A 14635-nucleotide genomic window follows, 5' to 3' on the forward strand; every position below is an offset into this window, starting at 1 on the left:
TCTCAAGTATTAATAACAAATTAATAATTTGCTATTTCGGTTAACAACTATATTATTGTTCCTTAGGTATCCTGCTGTCGCACAAGTGTTTTTGAAGTACAATACCACTGTGCCATCATCAGCACCTGTGGAACGTATATTTAGCCAGGCTGGAATGATTCTCACTCCTAAAAGAAATCGTTTAAGTGATGAATCATTTGAAACTTTACTTTTACTCAAAAAGAACAAACTCTTTTATTGATGTAAATAAATTACTGTAAATAATGAGTTGATTTCTGAGTTTAATAAATTTATAAATATTTCAAATTAACCATGGTATGTACTTAGGTACTTATGTACTTAGTACTTATAAGTATCAAGTATACAATTTGTTTTGGTACATAGTACTTATACTTAAGTACTTTTATTACTGAGCACTTAGTACTTATACTTAAGTACATTTTTTGAGTACTTACGTCATCACTGAATGTTTCACCCCATGCATTTGGACCATCTTCAAAGATTTTTGAATTTTTTGGTTTAAAATAATCAATCTATCGATCAACGTATCGATCAAATAGTTTATAAAGAGCTATTTTCGCGATATTCAACAGTGCTCCTCAAAAAATTTCACAAACAGATGGGTCACGAAATCTGCTCTGAACTTCGTTAGTGATGGAGGAGTAGTTTAAAAAGAAGGTAGTGAGTTCCAGTAAAAGGGCCAGAAAAAGCAAACGCAGATTCAGCATAAGAGTGTTTAACAAGATTTAAGAAGAAGTGAGAGCGAGAAGACGATCGTAAACTGGGAAGTTTTGGTTGAATTAAGTTAAATTGTATAAAATTAAAAAAGTTACTTTTTGGATTGTTGATGTCGACGTTCCAGTTTGGATTTGCTGAAAATTAAACAAAAAATAAATTTCATTATTTTGTTTTGTTGATTTTCTACAATATTAACCTACCTTGCACGTGATCCGACTCAACTACACTTTAAACCATGAAGAAGAACAATAAATAAACTTTCATCTTCTAGTTGACGAATAAACAAATTATTCAGATTAAAATATAAAAACTTTGAATTGTTTACGAAAAACCTGCAAACAAACCGGTTAACGAGCCAATTATATATAGTCTTTTCAAACAATATTTTATTATGTATGTTTGTAAAAATGTAGGTATGTATGTGTGTTGTGTATCTATGCATGTATGTATGTTTGTGTATATGTATGTGTGTATGTAAGTATGAATGTGTGTATGTATGAATATATGTATGTGTGCATGTTTGTATGTATATATATATTTTTTGTATGTATAAAGTGGCTTCAGAAGAGCTGTAACTGTGCGTGTGTATATATTTATATATATATATATATATATATATATATATATATATATATATATATATATATATATATATATATATATATATATATCATCTTAAAATTGCAGAAGCAGTCCTAATTGACATCAATAAACCAAAAATAAATATACAACAAAAAATGACAACCTCACTCCCAACCCGGCGCTTAATAAACAATGAAAACAAAGTAATAAAAACTAGCATTGTAAATAGTGACAAAGAAGAATATGATGCTATCGATGAAGAAAAGGAAACCAAGAAGATTAACCAGCCAATAAAAAAAACCTGACACCTAATTTCCGTCTAAGTCCACTTTGTCAAAGTGAATACTTCCCTATATAAGAAATCGCACTGATGATGATTCATCCGGAATCGAAATATGGCCTTATTTGCAGCATGAATTCGGAAAATAAGTTTATTTTGAATTTTAATAAACTAAACGTTCACCAAAAACTTTAGTGAGAAAAATCGAAAAAACAAACTACAAACATTGTTCTATGAATATTGATTCGGCTAGGCGTAAATTATAGTGGTTGTTATTGTAATGTAACATTTCAACATTGATGTCTGATTCATAATTTATTTTATTATTTACGTTACAAACAATTTTATTATATAATTTCATAATATTTTCTCGTGATAATAATTTACATATTTTATTATTTCATTTCATTAATTTAAATATTGTTTGAGCAAAACATCACGTTTCGTTGAATTTGCATTTATGAAAAATAAATTTTTTATGAAAAATCGATGTTTCAATTTTACATAATTTTACACATCATTTACATAAACAAATTGACATCACCATCATCGTTATATGTATTATCATCTGCTTCATCATCCTCATCATCATAACAATTTGCAAATCTATTTTATTTGAAAATTTATTTAAATGTATCAGCCCTGAACAACCTCTTTACATTCTCGGGGACCGTGCCACGTTCGTTGATCTCTCGAACGCTTCTCGATGACTATTGATTTTCCAGCTGTGTTGTTTTGCTATTTATACAAAATTCAGCTTCATATTTTCTTACGAAATCGTATCACTGTAGCCCTGGCTTGCTAATATAGCCGACTCTTCTTTTTTTCTATTAAGCCACAACCAATACGAAGCTTGCTCTGCGCTACTAATAACTTTCTAGACTTAGACTAAAATAGCCAACAGCCCTAGACGTGTCAATTATCCGATGACCAGCAAATTGAGAACAAATTTGTTTCATGCTCATGTTGCCTGTAGAGGACCAAGGATTTGGAATGACATTTAAAAAAATGATTTTTCATGCAGTAAAACACTACCACTTGCTATGTTCAAAAGAAATTTAAAATCGTTTTTGTTAAATTTTAATGACAGAGGAAATGTGTAAAAAAAGAGATGCTGCTTTATTTAATTCAAATTTCTCATTTATGTATGCATGTATGTATGTATGTCAAACAGAAATGAGAAATCTTCACTTAATTTGTTACGCGACCTGTAAATGTCACCTGTGATTTTCGTTAGCCCTTTCAATGTGAAAGTTGAAATCACTGGTCAAAAAAAATACGAAATCTTAGTTCTGTTGCACTAATATAGGCTCGTTAAAAAAATGCAGACAACTGTGCAGAATCTGGTTTATAAACATCATCATCATCATCATAATCAAACATCGTCATCATCATCGTCATCGTCATCATCATCATCAAAACAATTTGCCTTTGTTTTCAAATTATTCTAATTATTGCACAAAGTTGCAACAAAAAATTGACTATTCAAATTATGAATTCAAATTAGAAAAACATCATCATCAACATCAACAACAACGTGTGTGTGTGTGTCAGTTTGTCGATGGAGGCAAGTAATTTGGAAAAAACATATAGCAATGCCGTCTTTGTAGAATGGTAACGTTTATATCCAGATTGATAAATCGGGAACAAATTATGTTTATTTAAATGATTTACAAGTTCACTTACTACGACACATTCTATGATTTTGGAGATGAAACAAATGTTAGATATTGGTCTATAGTTCCAGAGCTCATTAAAATCTGCGTTTGATTTTTCAAAATGGGTATCACAACCGCATGTTTGCAAGAAACAAAAAACGCTTCATCACACAAACATAAATTAACTAAACTTGTGAGAAGAGTGATGAAGAGGTCTATATGTTTTTTTCAAAATGTGAGTAGGAAGGAAGTCTGCCATGCAAGACTTAGATGGTATATTATGAACATTTTTTTTACATCTACTTCTGAAAACACTGCAAATTTTGAAAACAAAGAGCCACTGTTTAATTTACATCCATCAAAAACTGGTTTGTCAACTACTTTGGTGTCTCGTTTTATTTTGTTGATTTTTTCTTCAAAATAACCAATAAATTGGGAACAAGTGATGTCAACATCTTCATGAGACGATTCGTTAACATAATTTTTGCAAATGATTTTATTAATTAGTTTTCACAAATTTTTACGGTTTTTGTTGTTTTCCTTTACCAGTGTTTTCCAATAACAATGTTTTTTGAGAAACATTTAGTTTTAGTTCGCAAAGCAGCAATCCACTCACTCCGACGGGCAGATGAAAAAAATATTTTCTATATTTCCTTTTCTTCAGTCGACAAAGTTTTATATATATATATATATGTATGTATGTATGTATGCATGTATGTATGTATGTATGTATGTATGTATGTATGTATGTATGTATGTATGTATGTATGTATGTATGTATGTATGTATGTTTGTATGTTTGTTTGTTTGTATGCACGAATGTATGTATGTATTTATGTATGTATGTATGCATGCATGCATACATACATACATACATACAAGCATGTATGCATGTATGTATGATACGATCTGATACGATACGATTTTTTATTCATTCTTAAAAAATAAATCCAGGATGACTGTGATAAACCTCATAGAGAGCTCATCTAGCACAGCCACCTGAACCCAAATGTACACAAATTAACATATGTCAACTAGAAATTATAATTAAATAAAACATCATCTCTTTTTTTTACATATTACCTCTGTCATTAAAATTTAACAAAAACAATTTTATACATAGTAAGCGACATTTACATTTTATACAACTTTTAGAATGTTATTGATTGTCAAGTAAAAAAAGATTGACACGAAGTGTAATTTTAAATGCGGGATGTTTTCAAAGTTTCAGTTTTCATCTAAACTTCCGGCCGAGATATCGTGACGTCATGACACATCACGTGACATCACTTTGTAATGTAATGTGATTTTACCGTCAGAAATTTACTCAAATTAGTATTCTACTACATACATTGTTAAGTGTATTACATACTGTAATGAAAGGCGTGGTGATGTGATTTGATGATATATGACGTGAGTTGAGTTGAGGTTATGACTTGATTGGTAGTGAGGTGTTAGGGGAAAAAAGTATTATCTTTCATTATGATATCACGAAAACCTATTAATAAAACTTCTTAATCTGAAAAAATACATGCAACACACACAAACACCACACACACACTCACCACACACACATGCACAATTGCACATACACTCAAACATACATACATACACACAAACATACATGCACGCATAAGATTTGCTTCGATTTGGTCAGATCTAACGCTCAGTTCAGTTAGATGAACAGGACCATGATATACTGCTCGCTTCGGTTCGACTTTTTGTAGAAAGGCTAAGAACTATGTGACGAGTTTTCAAATTCTGGTTTGCGAGGTCTCTGAAACCTCACTGTAGTTGCACACATTCATGCACATATACAAAAACTGTACATATACATACACACATATACAGACACACAAACATGCACATATATACAAACATGCACATACACATACACACATGCACGTACATATTCCTATACACAAACAACACATATACGCATATACATACAAGCAAACATACACATCGATCGGATAGATATTATTCATATTACACGAGATAGCGTGATTATTAATGATAACCTTTTGTACACTTCTCAAATAAATTTCATATTTCAAATCCATGTATTAAACGCAATTTGTATAGTCTTGTGACATTTACTAGCCACACGATATATATATATATATATATATATAATATATATATATATATATATATATATATATATACATACTTGTAAAGACCCAACTAAGCATCGATTTTCTGCAAATGTGCTAACTCATCCATCATTGATTGAAATGTTTTTATTTCTGAGCTCAGTGAAGGAACAAACACAAAACAAAACAATAAGAAAGAAAGGTCTTTACTGACTTACTTTGCTAACATTTCTACATTATCCTCTTTTTCAAACGTTTTCAGTGCTTAGTTGCTTCTTTTTTTGGCGCAAGTTCGTAAAGAAGTGAAGAAATGACTGTAGCTACGGTAGACAAATTTGTTGCGACAAGGATTTTTGTAATTTTTTGTCTTTCCAGTTGTTCGTCGAACGCTCAAACCAATGTCGCTTTGGGGAAAATGGTTCGAGAAAGCTCCTCAAAAGCTCCTTATAATGGATTCTTGGTGTTGGATGGTATCTACACACCTCCGTACTGTTATGTCTCGCTGGCGTCTGCTTATCAATGGATCCAAATTGATCTGCTCTGGTCGTATCGAGTAGATTTTGTTCATGTTTTTGAAAAACTTCTGACAAGTTAGCTCCCGTTTTTCGAACAAGACATTAATTATTTTAATTACATTTTGTATAGTATTTTTTAAATATATTTTGTCTAATGAAATTTTAATTTACTTCTTTTTTGATTTAATTTAAATAAATTTCATTTTGTTAAAGGAAACAAATTTATAAATATCAAATATCATTGGTAGAACCATGAGAAGATTAAAATAAATTTGAACATTCAGATATGTTCAACGTCAAACTGACGGATTTGAGTTTCAAAACGATAGCACCTTGCCCCAACGTGACCAGCCAACTGACCCAAACGAACGTTTCATTCCAGTGTCCAGCTGAATATTCCAGTAGGTTCGTTACACTAGATCAGAGTGCAACATCGATTGTTAAGATGAACGTTTGTGAAGTTGTTGTGGAGGGCCTTTATGACGATGGTCAGTTTAATTCTTCAAATTCATCTTATTCATCACATATGTAAATTGAATGAATTGCATTTCAGCCATTATTAACGGTGCAACAGAATTGTCCAGGTGTTTTTTTCAATAGTCGGATAGATCTTTTTGCTTCTCTAAATTACCTATGTGAATGTATATTAAACCAAATAAACTGGCAGCCGTTATGGTCAGCCGATCTGGGCTGACCATAAACATTTTGAAGAAACATTCGTTTGAGGGTTTTGTATTTTAATATAACAAACATCCTTCTAAAAACATATCTTGGAAGTGAAATTATTTCTACCAGAAATATTGAAAAGTCCTGAATCAAATAATTTCGACAATTTTTTTTGATACAGAGCTACCACAAAGAACAAACATCTTGCAAGGGAAGAGCGTCACCATGATTTCTTCTTTTTGGAACACCAACAGTTTAACAGGTCTAAGCTTTCCAATGATTGCTGGACTAATGGTTGACGGAATAAGAGACCCCACCCTACTGCACGGTCATTGTGCCCACTGCAATGAAGCGGTGTGGTCAAGGAACTGGATCCAAGTGGACATGGTTCAGGTTCACTTCATCGGCTACGTTGCCCTCGTTAGCAGAGATGCCAGCTCTACTGCCAGTGAGAATAAATTCAATAAAAAAAAATGAAAAATGTATGTACAGATTATTTATACATAACTCCAAATATTTTTCAAAATAATTTATGCATAGTTAAAACGATAAAATTTCAGATGCTCAACGTCTCACAAATTTTTCAATTGGTCTGACATCGAAAAGCTGCAACGTGGTTGCCCCCATCAGAGGTCAATACCCCTTGTGTGCCATGTACCCCGGTGATGTCCCCAGAGCCACCCGAGTCACCCTTCAGTGCAACGCCAACCTACCCGCCTACCGCTACATTTTCGTTCATCAAGCAGATGGTGCAAGTGATGCTCACATGGCGGTTTGTGAGTTGGAAGCGTTTCCAACTGATCCACAAATCAAACGTTAGAGCAACATTGAAATTGAAACTTTGATGTTAAAATTCGAATAATTAAAATTGATTTTAAGATGCTGGAAATATTATTAATAATTAGTTTTACAATAAAATAGAAACAAAAATTCATTCCATATTCAAGCATATTGTTCACAGAGACAAAATGGAGATCAACGAAAAACAAACAGCTGATCAACTACAAGTTCATGGAGGTACAGGTTCTCAAGCCTCTGCAATGCATCAAACAATGCATGAAAGTAGGAGACTACTCGTGCGACTCCTTCAATTACAATCCTGCGCTGAAGACCTGCGAACTGAACAAACACAGGAACGGCTACCAAGTTGGAAATCTGACGACGAACTCATCTTGGACATTTTGGACCGCCCGTTACGACTATTCAGGAAATTTGTAAGGCATTGAAATCAGTTTGTTAGATCAGTTTGCCAACTTCAAGCGTTAAAATATGTTGGCAAGATTTAACTGGCAACTTTTTGTTTCCTAAATAATTAACAGCTTTTTCACGTAAACACTTTAGAAAAAATCTTGTAAATAAAAATTTCGCACCAATTTTTATTTTATAAAACTGTTTAAATGTTAACCACATATTGGTAGCAATTCTGTGTATGTTCATAAGCTTATATTTTACATAACTCTTCAATCACGTGTCAGTAGCATCTTTACCCAAAGTATTTTTATATTCAAAATCGGTGACCACCGTTAACGTATGTATTAAATTTGTGTTGTTTTATACGATGTAAAACATCTACAACAGATTTTAACGATTTTGGATGACCTTCTATATCATTTATTATTATTATTTATATTATATTAATATTTTTATATCATTTAATAATTCTATTTTAAATGTTTGTTTTTAAGTTATTTCATCCAAGGAAAGAATGACAACCTCGGTGTAATCAATATTTTATTCTGTATCATCCGAACTTGGTTTATTAAAAGAGTTCGGCTGATACAGAAAAGATTGGAAATATCTAGGTAGTCATGCCTTGGTTTGGAAATCTATCCAACATCGTTTCGCAGCAATCCCTAAATATGTTATCAACATATAATCTTAGATTTGCACCTAACAATGTAAGAAAATTAGCACCGTTTGACACATTTCATCATGTTGTTTTGAATTTTCTTTTGAATAAAATTAAAAAAATAGTCAGAAAACTTTCTCTTTACATTTCGTATATTTCAAAAATGTCAAAAAAAATAAGCGGAGGAGATTATTTAAAATAATCAAATTAAAATACTATCAGTCGAAAAGTATCTATATTCACTGATATACACATTATTATTTATGTATCTAAAATATTATTGGTTATAAATATTTTGTTTATTGATAATAATTAAAATTATTAATTCACTAAAATATAATTGTTATGCAGGATTATTTCTTATCAACAGAGCAACTAAGACACACAATGACGTGTGTGTGTGATGTGTATGTATTATATGTGCGATGTATGTGCGTATGCAGTGTTGTGTTAACTACTCCAAAAAAGTAGTTAACTACTACAGTTAACTACTTAGTTTAAAAATAGTTAATAACTATTTTTCAACTATTTTGGTTTGCAGTAGTTATTAACTACTTCTTAACAACTGCCTAGCTACTTATAAATATTTTCATTCACCAGATTTATTTGCTAAATGTTAAAAGTAAATAAACAGTTATTCCCCAAATAAAATATTCTATAATCAATAATGTTTTTTTAAGTCTTTCTCTCAAAAGAATCGTTTTATCAACATGCTTATCAGACAACCCTGCAGCGTTCATCACTTAGAAGTTGCCTGGCCACACTGAAGAGATGCAGAAATATGATGGTCAAAGAGATGCTTAATCATCGGTAATTTGCAAACAGAAATTTGGCCGGAGCCAGATTTGTGCAACAATCGCATTTAATGGTTTTTAGCCTGCCTACACCGTTCCAGGTGTGCGTGTTACTGTGTATGTGTCGACCACATCTTTGCCTATATATCTTTTTTTGAAATTTCTTTATAGCTGTATTGCTTGCACGTGGTTACCCTCTTAAATAACACACAGTAGCAAACACTTGTGTACTATATACACACTTGTGTACATGTGTGTATGTATATATATATATATATATTGCCAGCGTAATTTGGGCTAAAGAAAAAAATTGATCAGTTCCTTGCCACCCCATCCCTCGTCAAATCTCAAAAATTCAACATTTTAAATATTTTGGCCTCCAGTAAACGTTGTTAACCAACACACGCCTCTGCCATACAAATTCAAAAGTTTATCTCATCTCACGAACATAAGAATACCAGTGTACTTGAAATTTCAACCGTTTTTACATTACTCAGTTTCAAGGAAATTTGTCATTGTTATTGAAATATATATATATATATATATTTCATGTTATATATATATATATATATATATATGATATATATATTTAACATGAAACTTTTTTATAGCTGTATTACTTGCACGTGGTTACCTTCTTTGTTAAAGCACAGGGACACGTGATGAGTTGCATAGATAACTGACAATTTTTGATCAAATTTAAATTTTTAAAATTTTTGCCTGTATATGTGGTTTTTTAAATAGTTAAAAAAAAGTAGTTAACTATAATAGTTAATAACTATTTTAAGGGTAGTTAATTAGCAGTAATAAACTACTTAAAAAATAAGTAGTTACAAACTACAGCTTGAGTATTTATAGTTGGTAACTATAACTACCCATCTCTGTGTGTATGTATGTAAGGTTTATATATAAGTGTGGTTTGCATGTGCGTGCATATGTGTACGTGGTGTCAGCGTAGTCTGTATACGTGCTAGGTTGTCGTTGTATTGTAATAAGGATTGGGCTGGTAAGAACACTAATTAATGCATTATTATTTAAGATCAGTTTCATATTTAGAAAAAAAAGGGATATAGAAATATATATAGAAACAAAAGGAATAATAAATATGACATGACCTATATAAATCTACAATCAACCATTGACTGAATTCTTAAATTAGGTCAGAGCATGTGTAAAGATATATTTCCAATCTTCAATATAATTAATTCTAACCTTAACTTTACAAATAAAAAAAAATCATTTACTGCAACAACAGCCACAAATTCAAATTCAATCCAAATGCAATTGACTGACTGAAAGAAAGTGAACAAAAATTTCTAACATTTTACAATCAATCCATTATTCAATCAATCAATCAATCAATCGAATCATCAAAAAACCAATCGATCAACCTATTAAAGAAGCAATAAATCAACCAATCGATCGAACAATTAATTAATCAATTAGTCAATTAATTTCTTAATTTAGCCCTCTTAGAGGTCCCAGTGTATCCATTGCTTATGTTGACGTTGGAGGATGGTGTGGTGGTCATTGTGTGGTCGACATTCTCTTCTGATCCTTCCTCCTCTGACTCGGACATATCAAAATCATTGTGGTGGTGGTTGAGTGATCCGGGAGGCAGGTACGTGTTAGAAAGGATTAAGGAACCGTTGGCCTGAGCTCGCTCGGCTGCCTGCACTGTGGTCATTAATATGAATTTCATTGTTTCAACGTCTGGCTGATTAATGAGATTACTAACTTTTATGAATATCTCGCTTATTTGTATTTGAATTTGATGATATTTATAGCACCTCTTATGAAAAAAACCTCCCAAAGGCGCGGATTTATTGTATTTCCTCTAAGTACATTCAAGTTTGTTTACTCTAAGATGTGTATTTAATAGAATATAAAAACGTCTATTTTCAGTTTTAAATTAATTTCATAATTATCAAACTTACAATAAATGCTTGAGGTTCATCAACATCACCATAAATAATCAAGTTAAACAGCAGTTATAACAACAACAACAGAAGCTACAACAACAACTGCAGCAGAAGCAGCAGCAGCAACAACAACCTTGTTGCCTGAGTATTTGATTCTGTCGTTTCATCTTCTCAATCTCTTTCTGCCTCGTCTGGTTACGCTGGCTCATCAATTTTATGTAGTCCGTCGCTCGCTTCAATATTAATGCACGTGATGTCTGGTGGCCGTTAAAGGATTATGAATATTCATCAGTAAAAAGATTATAAATATTCATCAGTAAAAAAATTATAATATTCATCAAATATTTCATTAGTAAAAAAATTATGAATATTCATGAGTAATCAGATTGTGAATATTCATCAGTAAAAAGATTGTAAATACACATCAGTAAAAAGATTATGAATATTTATCAGGAAAAAAATGAGTATTCATCAGCAAAAGAATTATGAATCAGTAAAAGGACAACCATTATCACTAAAACCGTAATGAATAAACATCAGCAATACTACCATTATTGTAAAAAAGGAAAAAAAAATGATGATAATTTACCTTTTCTTTTTTGGTTTCAGGTATGGAGTCTCTGAGTTTTGTGAAGCTTTCCTTGATGTGGTCCCTCCTCTTCCTCTCCAGCGCATTGTGGTGGGCTTTCTTGTCAGCCTGCGTTACGATGTCATCATCGTCATCAACAATTATCATCATCATTACCATTAACAACATCATCTTTATCATCATCATTATCATTAATATTATCATCTTTGTAGTTATTATCATTATTCTTAACATCATCATTGTGATGGGCCTTCTTGTCTGCCTATTATATTATTGTCATCATCATCGTCATCAGGATTATTATCACCACCATTATCACTAACATCATCAGTGTTATCATCATGTTCAACGTTAATATTAACATCATTCATCAACGTCATACATAACGTCAACATCATTCATCATCGTCCTCATCATCAACCTTCTCCATGTGTTACTGACATTTGGTATCAATTTTTTTAAACTAAATTTTTGCAAAGTTGGATTTCTTCAGCAATCATTTTTTTTACAGATAATGGCATTTAGATCAATGAATAAATTAAATATATGGTGATAATTTATGATCTTTTATAATTAGCATCACCGTTGAATTCCTCTCATTGCCATTAATAACATTTTATTAGGTAAAATCTTCCAATAGCACCAACTCTAATAATTTTACTTATACCAAATAAATAATGAGTGCAAAGATCATATATGAAAATGAAATTAAATGATGAATTTGGTTTAAACAATGAAAATACTAAATCAAGATTTTCTGATTAGTCGAATATTTCGAATACCTAGAAGCCCTACTTACTTTTAGACTTAAATCTTAATTAATACTTATTTATTCTTTATAACTACCTAGATAGCTGATTTCAGTACTTTTGCTTAACTTTAAAGTTTAAATTAAACACGATTTAAGAATAAGAATAAAATTTTTAGATTTAATTTAAGAATAAGAATTAAATCACAAATAATTTTAAAAGAAAATAATTTCTTAGCTCATTATACAAAACAACAAGTCATCGTTCACAATTGGAATGAAAATGCTAATGAAGCCTAATTTTTTTTTGTCACATGGTGGTTCTCCGTGATTATTATTGATGATCAGATGATATGGTCCTGACATAATGTCATAATAGATAATATATTATACATTAGGTATAAGATAAGCATAACAACAACAACAACACACGTTTAGACGACATTTTCCCTGAGATCGGGGTTGCCGTTTGGCTACCTATGATGAAACCGAAATACCCCTCGACGCCATTCCATCATAAGTAATTTATTTGGCTAATTTTTACGCAGGATGCTCTTCCTTACGCAACCAGTTATAAGCGGTGGGCCAAGCCTTTGATGATCCAACATCACTCACAAGTCAGTGAGGGTCAGTTTGATGTCATAACCAGGACATAGTTTAATGTCATAACCAGGACATATATATAAGATAAGCATAATAAAAATTAAATCAAAATAAAAACTTAATTTAATGGAATAATTAATTTAAAAAATTTTTAAATTAAACTAAAGGCATCATCAATAGAATTTTTATAACACAAGGCCAAGGTGAGGCCTATTCACCAATATACAACACTTTCTTATGAGTTGAAACAGAGATATGCAAAGAATCTTAATTTTTTTAACTTTTAATTATTTTCGGCAATGTCGATTTTATTTTTTTAAATTTATACCAAATAAAAGTAATTAATTACCACATTGAATAACAATGAAAAAAAAATTAAAATTTTATCATTTATTTAAAAAGCAATATTCGTAAATATACGATTGTAAATTGTAGAATGATAAAAAATCCCCCTCCAACACCCCTCCAGAAGTAAGCTCCTTGTTCGACCATTTAGAAGTGAGCGAAAGCCATTATATTTATTCTAGTTATGTGCACCAGGCACCATTCATAGCATAAAACGTGACAGATGTAAATAAACATACCATTTTGACCATTTGAGGGGTGGCCAATCTACGATTACAATCAACAACTCGAATTCCCCAACATATCACCACAAAATTTCAACAAATATCATAAAAAATTCACTGAAAAAAGAGAATAAAATAAATGAATATTAAAAATTTAAAAAACCTCGGAAAGAAAGTTCAATCCGCCGGTTGTCGACCCTAAATCATCATCCTGTGATGAAAAAAACAAAAGAAAATTTAAGAATAAACAATTGGCGAGCCAGCGATGGATAGGCGATGGATTAAAACTTGGAAGTGAAATTAGGATTAGGAATGAAACTTACGTCACTTTCGATGTCGATGTCGTGTTCCTCGTCACTCAGATCAGCGGCCATTTTAATCAAACTTCCAAACGAACAAATCGCAAACGACGTCAGTTATTTCCTTTCGCTGTTCGTTTGCACGTCGATTTATAACTGCATGCCCTTCTTTGCTATGGAAAGCCGTCGGGCATTTTGCAGAAATTTATTTTCTTTTATAATTTATAATACGAAATAATTCTTTTAAAGTAAAAATTAATTATAGCTTAAAAAATTTTTATTATTTTAAAATAATTTTCATGCATGAAGAATTAAGGCTTAATTCGTAGCGTGAAGAAGAGAATGTCAAGTTAGGAGGAAATAAATCGATGGAAAACAGTGTTCACACCACGTGATCATCTGAACATGTCAACATTTTTAATGCTTCGCAGCCATCTATGTTCAATCGATTATCATCATCATCATCATTACCATCATCTTCATCATCATCATCATAATCGTCAATTACCATCATCTTCATCATCATCATCTTCATTAGCATCATAATCATCGTCACCATCATCATCATCATCATCTTCATCATCTTCATTATCATCGTTCTCTTCTTCTTCATTAACATCATCATCATCTTAATTAGCATCATAATCATCGTCACCATCATCATCATTATCATCATCATCATCTTCTTGTCCTTCATTATCTTCCATCAACACATTATCAACATCAT

The 14635-nt window shown here is 31.4% G+C and overlaps 2 protein-coding genes across 2 annotated transcripts; one reads left to right on the forward strand and one right to left on the reverse strand.

Moving 5' to 3' along the window:
* Positions 1-5664: 5664 nt before the first annotated feature.
* HELRODRAFT_193260 (hypothetical protein) lies at positions 5665-7753 on the forward strand (the record flags this gene model as incomplete). Its single annotated transcript, XM_009026252.1, has 5 exons — positions 5665-5944; positions 6154-6357; positions 6717-6983; positions 7096-7350; positions 7497-7753. 5 exons carry the CDS (start codon positions 5665-5667, stop codon positions 7751-7753), a joined length of 1263 nt encoding a protein of 420 aa, XP_009024500.1.
* A 3400-nt stretch (positions 7754-11153) lies between these two features.
* On the reverse strand, positions 11154-11836 carry HELRODRAFT_85565 (hypothetical protein; the record flags this gene model as incomplete). Its single annotated transcript, XM_009026229.1, has 2 exons — positions 11154-11357; positions 11690-11836. The coding sequence occupies 2 exons, from the start codon at positions 11834-11836 to the stop codon at positions 11154-11156; spliced, it is 351 nt and encodes a 116-aa protein (XP_009024477.1).
* Between the last annotated feature and the right edge of the window lie 2799 nt (positions 11837-14635).

This window comes from Helobdella robusta (genome assembly GCF_000326865.2).
Source record: "Helobdella robusta unplaced genomic scaffold HELROscaffold_46, whole genome shotgun sequence".
NCBI classification, from domain to species: Eukaryota; Metazoa; Annelida; class Clitellata; order Rhynchobdellida; family Glossiphoniidae; genus Helobdella; species Helobdella robusta.